This window comes from Oncorhynchus mykiss, chromosome 16 (assembly GCF_013265735.2).
Source record: "Oncorhynchus mykiss isolate Arlee chromosome 16, USDA_OmykA_1.1, whole genome shotgun sequence".
Classification (NCBI taxonomy): Eukaryota; Metazoa; Chordata; class Actinopteri; order Salmoniformes; family Salmonidae; genus Oncorhynchus; species Oncorhynchus mykiss.
Window position 1 is genome coordinate 67,618,320 of NC_048580.1, and position 14,641 is coordinate 67,632,960.

General features: G+C 48.5%; 1 protein-coding gene across 3 annotated transcripts in view; it reads right to left on the reverse strand.

Moving 5' to 3' along the window:
- The window catches only part of LOC110491154 (rho GTPase-activating protein 39), a 163,757-nt gene that overhangs the window by 9,496 nt on the left and 139,620 nt on the right, over positions 1-14,641 (reverse strand). For all 3 annotated transcript variants that reach the window (XM_036947624.1, XM_036947626.1, XM_036947625.1), the window contains 2 exons: positions 11,145-11,218; positions 2,280-2,479 (listed from right to left, as the gene is read on the reverse strand). In XM_036947624.1, the coding sequence (XP_036803519.1) occupies positions 2,280-2,479; positions 11,145-11,218 (274 nt within the window). The remainder of the gene's footprint in view (positions 1-2,279; positions 2,480-11,144; positions 11,219-14,641) is intronic.

Consider the following 14,641-nt stretch of genomic DNA (forward strand, 5'->3'; position numbering starts at 1 on the left):
AATGTTTAGCCAGCGTATTATGAAAGTTAGCTAGCTAGCTCGATTTCGGTTGAGATAAATACATTTAGTTCGCTAGCTAGCTAGCTCGATTTTGGTTTAGATAAATACATTTAGTTCGCTAGCTAGATTTTGGTTTAGATAAATACATTTAGTTCGCTAGCTAGATTTTGGTTTAGATAAATACATTTAGTTCGCTAGCTAGCTAGCTCGATTTTGGTTTAGATAAATACATTTAGTTCGCTAGCTAGCTAGCTCGATTTTGGTTTAGATAAATACATTTCTAGCTAGCTCGATTTTGGTTTAGACAAATATGTTTAGTTCGCTAGCTAGCTAGGTAACGTTAGCTACCTTACCTCAGCTTGTCCTCTTTTCTGCTGCACTGATGTTGGCTGATCGGATGCCTTCCCCTTTGAAGTGAAGGGAATATGGAACAGCATCACTTGTCAACGACCGACGACATACCAACTCCATCAGTTGAGACTTCAGTTCCGTTTCAAAATCGTCTGGCTGAAAGTGCTGGCTACAAACAGACATTTTGATATTTCTCACATCAGTTGGATATACCTTCACGGGGCTGTCCTCCACACCCTGAAATTGTTATGAATTTTGGATATTGTGGTTTGCTTACAACCAGGAAATGTAGCTAACCCGTTTATTCCGATGCAGAAAATTGCTTTGACACATTATATGTTAATTTCATTAATTAATTAATAACATTAATTAATTAATAACATTTATAGTGAAAGAGAGCAGCTGTGACATTTCTCTTGAAGCTGCCCAGGGAAGACCAGAGCCATGTATTTAATACATGGGGGCAACCACGGTATCACTTCAGCATGTTGCCGTGGTCTAGTCCACACATATTGGGGATATATGATCCCAGGTGGACATGGTTATACAACACCACTCAGATATAATTAGTGAGAAAGGTGTTTCATGTCCGCAGACACGGACATAGCAGTGCTACACGTCTGGAGGTATCCTTTACATGGGGACTGATTGTGCCAAGGATAAAAAAAAACAAGGCAAAATCACTGAGCCACAAGGATAATGCCAGTCATTCCCCTGACACCGGGATCCCTGTCAAGTAGAAATAAATAAACCGTGATGCTCAATAAGAAAACAAAAGTAAAGACAATCCTCTGACAGCAGGGTTTTTAAAAAAAACTGTCAGGGTAGAATTCCTGTCAATGTTCAAATCACACACCAGACTGAAGGGAGATGTGAGTGACACAAATGAGAACTGTGACAAAAAGGGAACTGTCTTAAAATATGTTTACAGTATCTCACATAATCTCCTGTTTGTTTTATGTACAATCCACAGTCTGTCAGTATGTGATGAGACCTCAGCCAAAGAGGAACTTACACAGAGATGGTGTGCAGAACACTGGGCTCTAAATGTACTTCAATACAAACAGAATGGGAGAGAAAGAGGAAACTCTGCCCACTGTGTTTACTTTCATATACACAGGCATAAAACAATGTCTTTAATCATCGGATGCTTTTATCTGAAACATGAACGGCCAAAAGATTCATTTGGTGGATTTTCATTATTTGCTGTGTGACAGGGATTTAGTCTGTGAATTTGTATCATTTGGTAATGTCAAACATATTAATGTTTGTTTGAACTACCATTTCTCAGTAGGACCACCCAGTCTGTCTGAGCCATGAGCAGGGCTTGGGCCCGAGTTTGTAGGGGTCTTCAGAACGCCAGACATCTGTACCGATGCCCCAGGAGAGGGTCTGAATCAGCGAGAACGGGTTACAGTCATCTCCTCCATTTTTCTTCCACAGCCCAGTCAGTAAGGATTAACCTCCCCAGGTTAACCAGGCAGGGTGTTTGTTTAACTGATTAACATGAGATCAGAGGAGAAAGAGCCTCACTTCCTCCCCTCCCGACCAATGGGAGTCTCTGATGAGGCTGGTCCTATAACGCTGCTGGCCTGGGGCTGGGAGAGAAGGAGCAGAAGAGTTCAGTCTGTCTGTACTGCTAATTACTGCTGAAACAATGGCTCTGACCCAGTCTGGTTCTGCATACCATGTGTGTCAGGGATGGCTATACTGTATTTTCTCCCATGATGCACGCCTGTCTTTCTTTACCCCATAACGCCACTTACCCCCTCAAAGTAAATCCTCATCTGTGGAGACCGTATCTGGAACCCAAAGTTTATCCAATTCCACCAACATTGCTCTTCTCCCCCCTATCCTTCCACCGTGACGCCCACCCCTTCTCCCAGGAGCCGAGCCTGGTGGTATGGTGATGTGGTGTGACTCCTCACCTGAAGATTCCCTCTGTCTGGGCCCCTCCCAGGGCTAGCACGCACTGAGAAAGCTGCACCTGCACCCAGGGGAGACTGCGCTCCGGGAACAGCTCGCTCTGGCGCTCCATGATCTCCTCCAGGGCACTGCCGAACAAGGAAGGGGTCACGATGGCATTCCTCCCCTGGTCTAACTCCTCCAGGGTGGGCTTCCTTAGACCCTGTGAGTGGGGAGGGGGTGGGGGTGTGAGTAGGAAAAAGTGACCTGTCCCTAAACACAGCTCTAGAAAGTCTATTGATTTAAGCTTAGAACTGGTTTTAAGCCGACCCTTATCTAGGTACATTGTCTATCTATGTCAGGCCCAGGTCGAGTCACTCACACTACTGTAACTTCCCTACTGCAATCACAGCTGAACTGTAGGTCAGGCCCCTCATATACAGAAGTAGACAGGAGACACCCAGCCATGTTTAAAGCCCAGCTTCCATCTCAGCAGCTCCAAGGGGTTAAATAAGGTTTAAAAGAAAGAATGGCGCTGGAATGTATAGCGGACATTTTAATGGGTCCTGAACAATTCTGCTATTTTGTGTGTTTTTTCCCCCACAGATCTTAACTGTTTTTGTACATAATGTTTCCGCCATCGCTTCCTATGACCATAAAAATAGCTTCTGGACATCAGAACAGCAATCCCTAACCTCGATTTGGATGAACATTTCTACCCTAATGAGTCAGCGGCACATACTGCTTACCCCTGACCCCAATCCCCGACATTCAGACGAAAAATGAACTACAACATAGAGGCCGACGTGCGTGTACCCTGATGAAACTATGGCGACAAGTAAATAATCATCCTCTATCCTCTGTTAAATTGGTGTAATACTAAAGAAGTCTCGAGGTTCTGCTCACCTGAGTTAAAATACCCCATGATGAGCTGTAGACCGTACTATTTACAATTGATATTTTTTGTATTTACCACCACAAACTGATGCTGGCACTAAGACTGCTCTCAACGAGCTGTGTAAGGCCATGGGCGCTCCTAGTGGTACCCCTGCATATCAACTCAGTACTGGTACCCCTGCATATCAACTCAGTACTGGTACCCCTGCATATCAACTCAGTACTGGTACCCCTGCATATCAACTCAGTACTGGTACCCCTGCACATCAACTCAGTACTGGTACCCCTGCATATCAACTCAGTACTGGTACCCCTGCATATCAACTCAGTACTGGTACCCCTGCATATCAACTCAGTACTGGTACCCCTGCATATCAACTCAGTACTGGTACCCCTGCATATCAACTCAGTACTGGTACCCCTGCATATCAACTCAGTACTGGTACCCCTGCATATCAACTCAGTACTGGTACCCCTGCATATCAACTCAGTACTGGTACCCCTGCACATCAACTCAGTACTGGTACCCCTGCATATCAACTCAGTACTGGTACCCCTGCATATCAACTCAGTACTGGTACCCCTGCATATCAACTCAGTACTGGTACCCCTGCATATCAACTCAGTACTGGTACCCCTGCATATCAACTCAGTACTGGTACCCCTACATATCAACTCAGTACTGGTACCCCTGCATATCAACTCAGTACTGGTACCCCTGCATATCAACTCAGTACTGGTACCCCTGCATATCAACTCAGTACTGGTACCCCTGCATATCAACTCAGTACTGGTACCCCTGCATATCAACTCAGTACTGGTACCCCTGCATATCAACTCAGTACTGGTACCCCTGCATATCAACTCAGTACTGGTACCCCTGCATATCAACTCAGTACTGGTACCCCTGCATATCAACTCAGTACTGGTACCCCTGCATATCAACTCAGTACTGGTACCCCTGCATATCAACTCAGTACTGGTACCCCTGCACATCAACTCAGTACTGGTACCCCTGCATATCAACTCAGTACTGGTACCCCTGCATATCAACTCAGTACTGGTACCCCTGCATATCAACTCAGTACTGGTACCCCTGCATATCAACTCAGTACTGGTACCCCTGCATATCAACTCAGTACTGGTACCCCTGCATATCAACTCAGTACTGGTACCCCTGCATATCAACTCAGTACTGGTACCCCTGCATATCAACTCAGTACTGGTACCCCTGCACATCAACTCAGTACTGGTACCCCTGCATATCAACTCAGTACTGGTACCCCTGCATATCAACTCAGTACTGGTACCCCTGCATATCGACTCAGTACTGGTACCCCTACATATCAACTCAGTACTGGTACCCCTGCATATCAACTCAGTACTGGTACCCCTACATATCAACTCAGTACTGGTACCCCTGCATATCAACTCAGTACTGGTACCCCTGCATATCAACTCAGTACTGGTACCCCTGCATATCAACTCAGTACTGGTACCCCTGCACATCAACTCAGTACTGGTACCCCTGCATATCAACTCAGTACTGGTACCCCTGCATATCAACTCAGTACTGGTACCCCTGCATATCGACTCAGTACTGGTACCCCTACATATCAACTCAGTACTGGTACCCCTGCATATCAACTCAGTACTGGTACCCCTACATATCAACTCAGTACTGGTACCCCTGCATATCAACTCAGTACTGGTACCCCTGCATATCAACTCAGTACTGGTACCCCTGCATATCAACTCAGTACTGGTACCCCTGCATATCAACTCAGTACTGGTACCCCTGCATATCAACTCAGTACTGGTACCCCTGCATATCAACTCAGTACTGGTACCCCTACATATCAACTCAGTACTGGTACCCCTGCATATCAACTCAGTACTGGTACCCCTACATATCAACTCAGTACTGGTACCCCTGCATATCAACTCAGTACTGGTACCCCTGCATATCAACTCAGTACTGGTACCCCTGCATATCAACTCAGTACTGGTACCCCTGCATATCAACTCAGTACTGGTACCCCTACATATCAACTCAGTACTGGTACCCCTGCATATCAACTCAGTACTGGTACCCCTGCATATCAACTCAGTACTGGTACCCCTACATATCAACTCAGTACTGGTACCCCTGCATATCAACTCAGTACTGGTACCCCTGCATATCAACTCAGTACTGGTACCCCTGCATATCAACTCAGTACTGGTACCCCTGCATATCAACTCAGTACTGGTACCCCTGCATATCAACTCAGTACTGGTACCCCTGCACATCAACTCAGTACTGGTACCCCTGCATATCAACTCAGTACTGGTACCCCTGCATATCAACTCAGTACTGGTACCCCTGCATATCAACTCAGTACTGGTACCCCTACATATCAACTCAGTACTGGTACCCCTGCATATCAACTCAGTACTGGTACCCCTGCATATCAACTCAGTACTGGTACCCCTGCATATCAACTCAGTACTGGTACCCCTGCATATCAACTCAGTACTGGTACCCCTGCATATCAACTCAGTACTGGTACCCCTGCATATCAACTCAGTACTGGTACCCCTGCATATCAACTCAGTACTGGTACCCCTGCACATCAACTCAGTACTGGTACCCCTGCACATCAACTCAGTACTGGTACCCCTGCATATCAACTCAGTACTGGTACCCCTGCATATCAACTCAGTACTGGTACCCCTGCATATCAACTCAGTACTGGTACCCCTGCATATCAACTCAGTACTGGTACCCCTGCATATCAACTCAGTACTGGTACCCCTGCATATCAACTCAGTACTGGTACCCCTGCATATCAACTCAGTACTGGTACCCCTGCATATCAACTCAGTACTGGTACCCCTGCATATCAACTCAGTACTGGTACCCCTGCATATCAACTCAGTACTGGTACCCCTGCATATCAACTCAGTACTGGTACCCCTGCATATCAACTCAGTACTGGTACCCCTGCATATCAACTCAGTACTGGTACCCCTACATATCAACTCAGTACTGGTACCCCTGCATATCAACTCAGTACTGGTACCCCTGCATATCAACTCAGTACTGGTACCCCTGCATATCAACTCAGTACTGGTACCCCTGCATATCAACTCAGTACTGGTACCCCTGCATATCAACTCAGTACTGGTACCCCTGCATATCAACTCAGTACTGGTACCCCTGCATATCAACTCAGTACTGGTACCCCTGCATATCAACTCAGTACTGGTACCCCTGCATATCAACTCAGTACTGGTACCCCTACATATCAACTCAGTACTGGTACCCCTGCATATCAACTCAGTACTGGTACCCCTGCATATCAACTCAGTACTGGTACCCCTGCACATCAACTCAGTACTGGTACCCCTGCATATCAACTCAGTACTGGTACCCCTGCATATCAACTCAGTACTGGTACCCCTGCATATCAACTCAGTACTGGTACCCCTGCATATCAACTCAGTACTGGTACCCCTGCATATCAACTCAGTACTGGTACCCCTGCATATCAACTCAGTACTGGTACCCCTGCATATCAACTCAGTACTGGTACCCCTGCATATCAACTCAGTACTGGTACCCCTGCATATCAACTCAGTACTGGTACCCCTGCATATCAACTCAGTACTGGTACCCCTGCATATCAACTCAGTACTGGTACCCCTGCATATCAACTCAGTACTGGTACCCCTGCATATCAACTCAGTACTGGTACCCCTGCATATCAACTCAGTACTGGTACCCCTGCATATCAACTCAGTACTGGTACCCCTGCATATCAACTCAGTACTGGTACCCCTGCATATCAACTCAGTACTGGTACCCCTGCATATCAACTCAGTACTGGTACCCCTGCATATCAACTCAGTACTGGTACCCCTGCATATCAACTCAGTACTGGTACCCCTGCATATCAACTCAGTACTGGTACCCCTGCACATCAACTCAGTACTGGTACCCCTGCATATCAACTCAGTACTGGTACCCCTGCATATCAACTCAGTACTGGTACCCCTGCATATCAACTCAGTACTGGTACCCCTGCATATCAACTCAGTACTGGTACCTCTACATATCAACTCAGTACTGGTACCCCTGCATATCAACTCAGTACTGGTACCCCTGCATATCAACTCAGTACTGGTACCCCTGCATATCAACTCAGTACTGGTACCCCTGCATATCAACTCAGTACTGGTACCCCTGCATATCAACTCAGTACTGGTACCTCTACATATCAACTCAGTACTGGTACCCCTGCATATCAACTCAGTACTGGTACCCCTGCATATCAACTCAGTACTGGTACCTCTACATATCAACTCAGTACTGGTACCCCTGCATATCAACTCAGTACTGGTACCCCTGCACATCAACTCAGTACTGGTATCCCTGCATATCAACTCAGTACTGGTACCCCTGCATATCAACTCAGTACTGGTACCCCTGCATATCAACTCAGTACTGGTACCCCTGCATATCAACTCAGTACTGGTACCCCTGCATATCAACTCAGTACTGGTACCCCTGCATATCAACTCAGTACTGGTACCTCTACATATCAACTCAGTACTGGTACCCCTGCATATCAACTCAGTACTGGTACCCCTGCATATCAACTCAGTACTGGTACCCCTGCATATCAACTCAGTACTGGTACCCCTGCATATCGACTCAGTACTGGTACCCCTGCATATCAACTCAGTACTGGTACCCCTGCATATCAACTCAGTACTGGTACCTCTACATATCAACTCAGTACTGGTACCCCTGCATATCAACTCAGTACTGGTACCCCTGCATATCAACTCAGTACTGGTACCCCTGCATATCAACTCAGTACTGGTACCCCTGCATATCAACTCAGTACTGGTACCCCTGCATATCAACTCAGTACTGGTACCTCTACATATCAACTCAGTACTGGTACCCCTGCATATCGACTCAGTACTGGTACCCCTGCATATCGACTCAGTACTGGTACCCCTGCATATCAACTCAGTACTGGTACCCCTGCATATCAACTCAGTACTGGTACCCCTGCATATCAACTCAGTACTGGTACCCCTGCATATCAACTCAGTACTGGTACCCCTGCATATCAACTCAGTACTGGTACCCCTGCATATCAACTCAGTACTGGTACCCCTGCATATCAACTCAGTACTGGTACCCCTGCATATCAACTCAGTACTGGTACCCCTGCATATCAACTCAGTACTGGTACCCCTGCATATCAACTCAGTACTGGTACCCCTGCATATCAACTCAGTACTGGTACCCCTGCATATCAACTCAGTACTGGTACCCCTGCATATCAACTCAGTACTGGTACCCCTGCATATCAACTCAGTACTGGTACCCCTGCATATCAACTCAGTACTGGTACCCCTGCATATCAACTCAGTACTGGTACCCCTGCATATCAACTCAGTACTGGTACCCCTGCACATCAACTCAGTACTGGTACCCCTGCATATCAACTCAGTACTGGTACCCCTGCATATCAACTCAGTACTGGTACCCCTACATATCAACTCAGTACTGGTACCCCTACATATCAACTCAGTACTGGTACCCCTGCATATCAACTCAGTACTGGTACCCCTGCATATCAACTCAGTACTGGTACCCCTGCATATCAACTCAGTACTGGTACCCGTGTATATCAACTCAGTACTGGTACCCCTGCATATCAACTCAGTACTGGTACCCCTGCATATCAACTCAGTACTGGTACCCCTGCATATCAACTCAGTACTGGTACCCCTGCATATCAACTCAGTACTGGTACCCCTGCATATCAACTCAGTACTGGTACCCCTGCATATCAACTCAGTACTGGTACCCCTGCATATCAACTCAGTACTGGTACCCCTGCATATCAACTCAGTACTGGTACCCCTGCATATCAACTCAGTACTGGTACCCCTGCATATCAACTCAGTACTGGTACCCCTGCATATCAACTCAGTACTGGTACCCGTGTATAAAGCCAAGTTATCATGACTCAATGTGTATTTATTATTACTTGTTTTACTTTTCTATTATTTCTCTATTTTCTTTCTCTCTGCATTGTTCGGAAGGGCCCTTAAGTAATTATTTTACTGTTAGTCTACACCTGTTGTTTATGAAGCATGTGACAAATAACATTTGATTTGAAATATAGCCCCCAGTAAAAGTGCCTGGCCTGGGGCTGCAGTGGGCGGGCTGTGGGCGTGCTGTGGGCTGGCTGCAGTGGGCGGGCTGTGGGCGGGCTGTGGGCTGGCTGCAGTGGGCGGGCTGTGGGCGGGCTGTGGGCTGGCTGCAGTGGGCGGGCTGTGGGCGGGCTGTGGGCTGGCTGCAGTGGGCGGGCTGTGGGCGGGCTGTGGGCTGGCTGCAGTGGGCGGGCTGTGGGCTGGCTGCAGTGGGCGTGCTGTGGGCGGGCTGTGGGCTGGCTGCAGTGGGCGGGCTGTGGGCGGTCTGTGGGCTGGCTGTGGGCGGGCTGTGGGCGTGCTGTGGGCGGGCTGTGGGCGTGCTGTGGGCGGGCTGTGGGCTGGCTGCAGTGGACGGGCTGTGGGCGGGCTGTGGGCGTGCTGTGGGCGGGCTGCAGTGGGTGGGCTGTGGGCGGGCTGTGGGCTGGCTGCAGTGGGCGGGCTGTGGGCGGGCTGTGGGCGTGCTGTGGGCGGGCTGTGGGCTGGCTGCAGTGGGCGGGCTGTGGGCGGGCTGCAGTGGGCGGGCTGTGGGCGGGCTGCAGTGGGCGGGCTGTGGGCGGGCTGCAGTGGGCTTGCTGCAGTAAGGCTGCAGTGGGCGGGCTGATTACAGGGTGGGACACAACAGAGGACAGGCTGGAGGTTGGGAGATGGCTGCTCTACTGGCTGACTGATGGAGGAGTGGTTTGGTAGGCACAAGCTCAGACTTGAACCCTCTCTTAAGATCCACGTGTCCAGTGGGGATTTGGGAGAGAGCGGGTGACGGAGGGGGTCTAAAGGGTTGTTGTAATGCCCCCGTCTCAGTTTTGGTTTACAGATTAGTGCCTATTTTGCTGAGGATTCCTAACGGCTCAGTGTGATGATTGCTAACACATGTGCGAGCTCCCAGAATGCCTCGCTTCATAGCCGATGCTAACCTCAGGGGCAACACTAACTCACTAGAACAATAGAAACATTCCACTTCTCTTTGTCTGCTGGGAGAGTTGGAGTTCCTAGATCATTTAGATAATTAGAATATAAAACTGCAGCAGAAGGTCTGGAAATGAAATCTCAATTCAGTCCAACAGTGAGCAGTGAGTGATGGAGCAGTGAGTGATCAGTGAATGATGGAGCAGTGAGTGTTGGAGCAGTGAGTGAGCAGTGAGCGATGGAGAGGTGAAAGATGTAGCAGTGAAAGATGGAGCAGTGAGTGATGGAGCAGTGAGAGATGGAGCAGTGAGTGATGGAGCAGTGAGTGATGGAGCAGTGAGAGATGGAGCAGTGAGAGATGGAGCAGTGAGAGATGGAGCAGTGAGTGATGGAGCAGTGAGTGATGGAGCAGTGAGTGATGGAGCAGTGAGAGATGGAGCAGTGAGAGATGGAGCAGTGAGAGATGGAGCAGTGAGGGATGGAGCAGTGAGAGATGGAGCAGTGAGAGATGGAGCAGTAAGGGATGGAGCAGTGAGTGATGGAGCAGTGAGTGATGGAGCAGTGAGTGATGGAGCAGTGAGAGATGGAGCAGTGAGAGATGGAGCAGTGAGGGATGGAGCAGTGAGGGATGGAGCAGTGAGGGATGGAGCAGTGAGAGATGGAGCAGTGAGAGATGGAGCAGTGAGAGATGGAGCAGTGAGTGATGGAGCAGTGAGTGATGGAGCAGTGAGAGATGGAGCAGTGAGAGATGGAGCAGTGAGGGATGGAGCAGTGAGAGATGGAGCAGTGAGAGATGGAGCAACCCCCTCTGTCTTTGTACGACATCCCTCCCTGGCCATTTTAATAGTGTTTTAGGATGACCTTACCTTTTTGCCCCCAGTGACGGCGACCTTCTGCAGCTTGCGGTAGCAGTACTTGGCATAAGTGCTGATTGGCAGGCCTGGAGAGAGGGGAGATGACAGACACCATTACTGACCAATCCTGAGGCAGTAATACAATTCGTTACCATTTTCTATCTGCATGTGAAAGTCCTCAGTGTCAGTTCCACAGGAGTTTGGAGTAATACCCGGGGGTCATAAACCCCACCGACAGAACACCAATGAATCATCAAAACCAAATCTGTTCACCGCAGGGCATTTTGGATATCAGCTCTGCACATTCCAGGAGAATCCTGCACAGTCACCATGGTGTATTATTACTGTATTATCGAGCTGCAGGGAGCAGCTGTACCTCAAGGTTAAAGCCACCAAGATATCCAACACTAAGTATTACTATAACAGATAGCAGTACTACTGTTATTAAAGCACTAGTACTACTATCATTATTGAATCTGCATTTTTAATTGTGCTTCAACTGCTTCTACTTTAACTGCCAGTCCTACTACTGTATATCAGAACCCTTTTTGGTTCCAGGTAGAACCCTTTTGGGTTCCATGTAGAATCCTTTTGGGTTCCAGGTAGAATCATTTTGGGTTCCAGGTAGAATCCTTTTGGGTTCCATGTAGAATCCTTTCCAAGAGTGTAGAATGAGCGACTGAGGTATTGGCCGGCCAAAACATTTTTTTTTCCTGTTGTCCTTACTCTGTGAGAACCAGAGTTCATCTTGGCTGCAGACCCTGGTGCTGAAACTACATGACACAGATTTATGGCAAACAGGTGAAAGTCGTTCACAGCCTGTCCTCAGCAACAAAACAGCAGCATGAGGTTTGGCAGAGGGTTAGCTGAGTTGAGTTTTGAGAAACTACGGGAACCTGAGGCTTTAAAAAGGTTTTGCGAGTATTGTCTCCTATCGTAAGTCAAATGAATCACACACATAACTGACATGGTGTTGATTTCTGGAGAGGGGATTTAACTTTGTTCTTTTTCCTCATCCAAAACGGGAATGAGATGGATTTCAATTATGAGGAAAAGTAATTCAATCACGGGACAACTTTGCGCCTTCATGAAACAACAAAGAGAGAGGAGGGGTGCTGACATATCAAAGTAAGGTCCTCAGGGGGAAGAGGAAAGGAGGGGGGACTTGTTGTGCAGGTCCCAGAGACCAGGCCAGGTAGAGAAAATGGAACACTATGATACAGGGCTGTCGTTCATCAGCCCGCCCAGGTCCTAGTGTTACTGTAGCACTGCATCGGCTCAGAGGACCAGACACCAGACTGGATAATACTACTGGGTCATTCACCTCCGAGCACAGCTGTGAGGGCACATGGCCAAGCAGGCCCCAGCAGGGATAGTCAGAGAGGTGACCGGTCACACAGCCTGATGACCTCAGTCCAGAACAAACACTTTAACTTCTCCTCCTCTTCTGACCAGTGCTGTTACAGTGTTGTCAACATAGTGGATGGAGGACTTTGTAACTGAGAAGAAGAAAAGAGAGTTTTATAGGAGTTGTTTTAGGCAGAAGTCCTCTTTTATTTGGCTGTAAAAACACATATTTAAGAGGCAGGGCAGTGGTTTCACAAGCCCCTGTCTCTGCTCTCTGATCTCTGTGCTGCTGAGGACTGCAGGACACACACATCGCTCTGGCTCAGGACTGCTGCTGGGAACACCTGCTCCAAGATCTGCTCTTTCCTTTTTTCTAGACCTTATTGTCTTCACATCCCTCGTCTTCTCTTATCCTCTTTTATTCACTCCTCTGCCCCTCACAGTCCTTCATTTATTTTCCTCATCTCTAATGGTTTCTGTACTGTTATTCTCTCCCGCTCTCCTCATCTTTCCCTTTTCTCCTCCATCCTGAGCATTCCCCCCTCTTGCTCTCACTCTCTCTTTCTCTCTCTCTCTCCTCCTTCCTGAGCATTCCTCTCTCTCTCTCTCTCCCTCCTTCCTGAGCATTCCCCCTCTTGCTCTCACTCTCTCTTTCTCTCTCTCTCTCCTCCTTCCTGAGCATTCCTCTCTCTCTCTCTCTCTCCTTCCTGAGCATCCCCCCCTCTTGCTCTCACTCTCTCTTTCTCTCTCTCTCTCCTCCTTCCTGAGCATTCCTCTCTCTCTCTCTCTCCTTCCTGAGCATTCCCCCCTCTTTCTCTCACTCTCTCTTTCTCTCACTATTTCTCTCCTCCTTCCTGAGCATTCCTCTCTCTCTCTCTCCTTCCTGAGCATTCCTCTCTCTCTCTCTCCTTCCTGAGCATTCCTCTCTCTATCCCTCCTTCCTGAGCATTCCTCTCTCTCTCTCCTTCCTGAGCATTCCTCTCTCTCTCTCTCTCTCTCTCTCTCGTTCCTGAGCATTACTCTCTCTCTCTCTCTCTCCTACTTCCTGAGCATTCCTCCCTTCTCCTGTGTTGTTAGGGTTGGAATGACAAGCATGTGGGAGCGGTGGACTGATTTCCCCTCTTATGTGTCAGATGATGTTACACATAGCCCAGATGAGGCACATAGCCCAGGCAGGGTAGAGGGCTGGCTTGTACCACTGAGCACCACGGTTAAGACCTCAGAGACTGTTATTAAGGCTCTGAGAGATAGAGAGAATCCTGTGTTGACTTTCCACTGCCTGGGGGTCGTAATCCCTATATGATACCACAAGAAGGGGGGGGGGGGGGGGGCTACATGGATATGTGTGTATGAGTCTGTTACCATGGCTGTAAATGTGTTTGTATGCATAAAAGAACAGACTGAGAACTAGGGAGTTGATGTGGGGGATGGGGGGCATCTATAAAGCAGGTGACATAAAATATCAACAGTCTCTTCATTACTCTCCACTTGCAGCCTGGTTGTGTCTGTGGCCTAAGCCTCAGCTGAGTGTCCAATGGGATCCAGCGATCCCACGCTAAACAGGGACAGCCAGGGCCAGAGAAAAGATACAGAGGAAACGGAGAGTATTTGCATACAAATAGTTGGTGGTGTAACGGCCAACCTTTAATCTTCCACAGAAGAGGCCCCAGCCACTCCACTCCTCTGGCCCACGCTCCCCTTGTACTGGGGGCTTAACTGGGCTTGGCCCACTGTTTCATTTCCAGGACACCCACTGCTGCCACCACAATGCCTGGCTGCCCAGGTCTTCCCAGCCTGTCTGAGGCCCATGGGCCGGCCCCATTGTCAGCCACACGTTCTTAAACGTGCCCCAGAGAGATCGGACACTACCAAAACAAACCCCCTACGCCCTCTTTCTCCTCTTTTGATGAAGAGCTGGATCCGAGACCCCAAACTGGCGCCCAGAACAATACCCACTCAGCAGCCTGGGCCCAGAGAGGCAGCTGGTGAAGCTCACAAAGATGCCACCTCCCTCCCTTCAAAACATTCCAACGACCATCCCCATCCAATCCCTCCTCCCCTTTATCCTTACCCGTGAAAACACTCTCACACAGAGAGTAGTTCCTCATGTCCTCAGTGACAACACTCTCACACAGACAGTAGTTCCTCATGTCCTCAGTGAC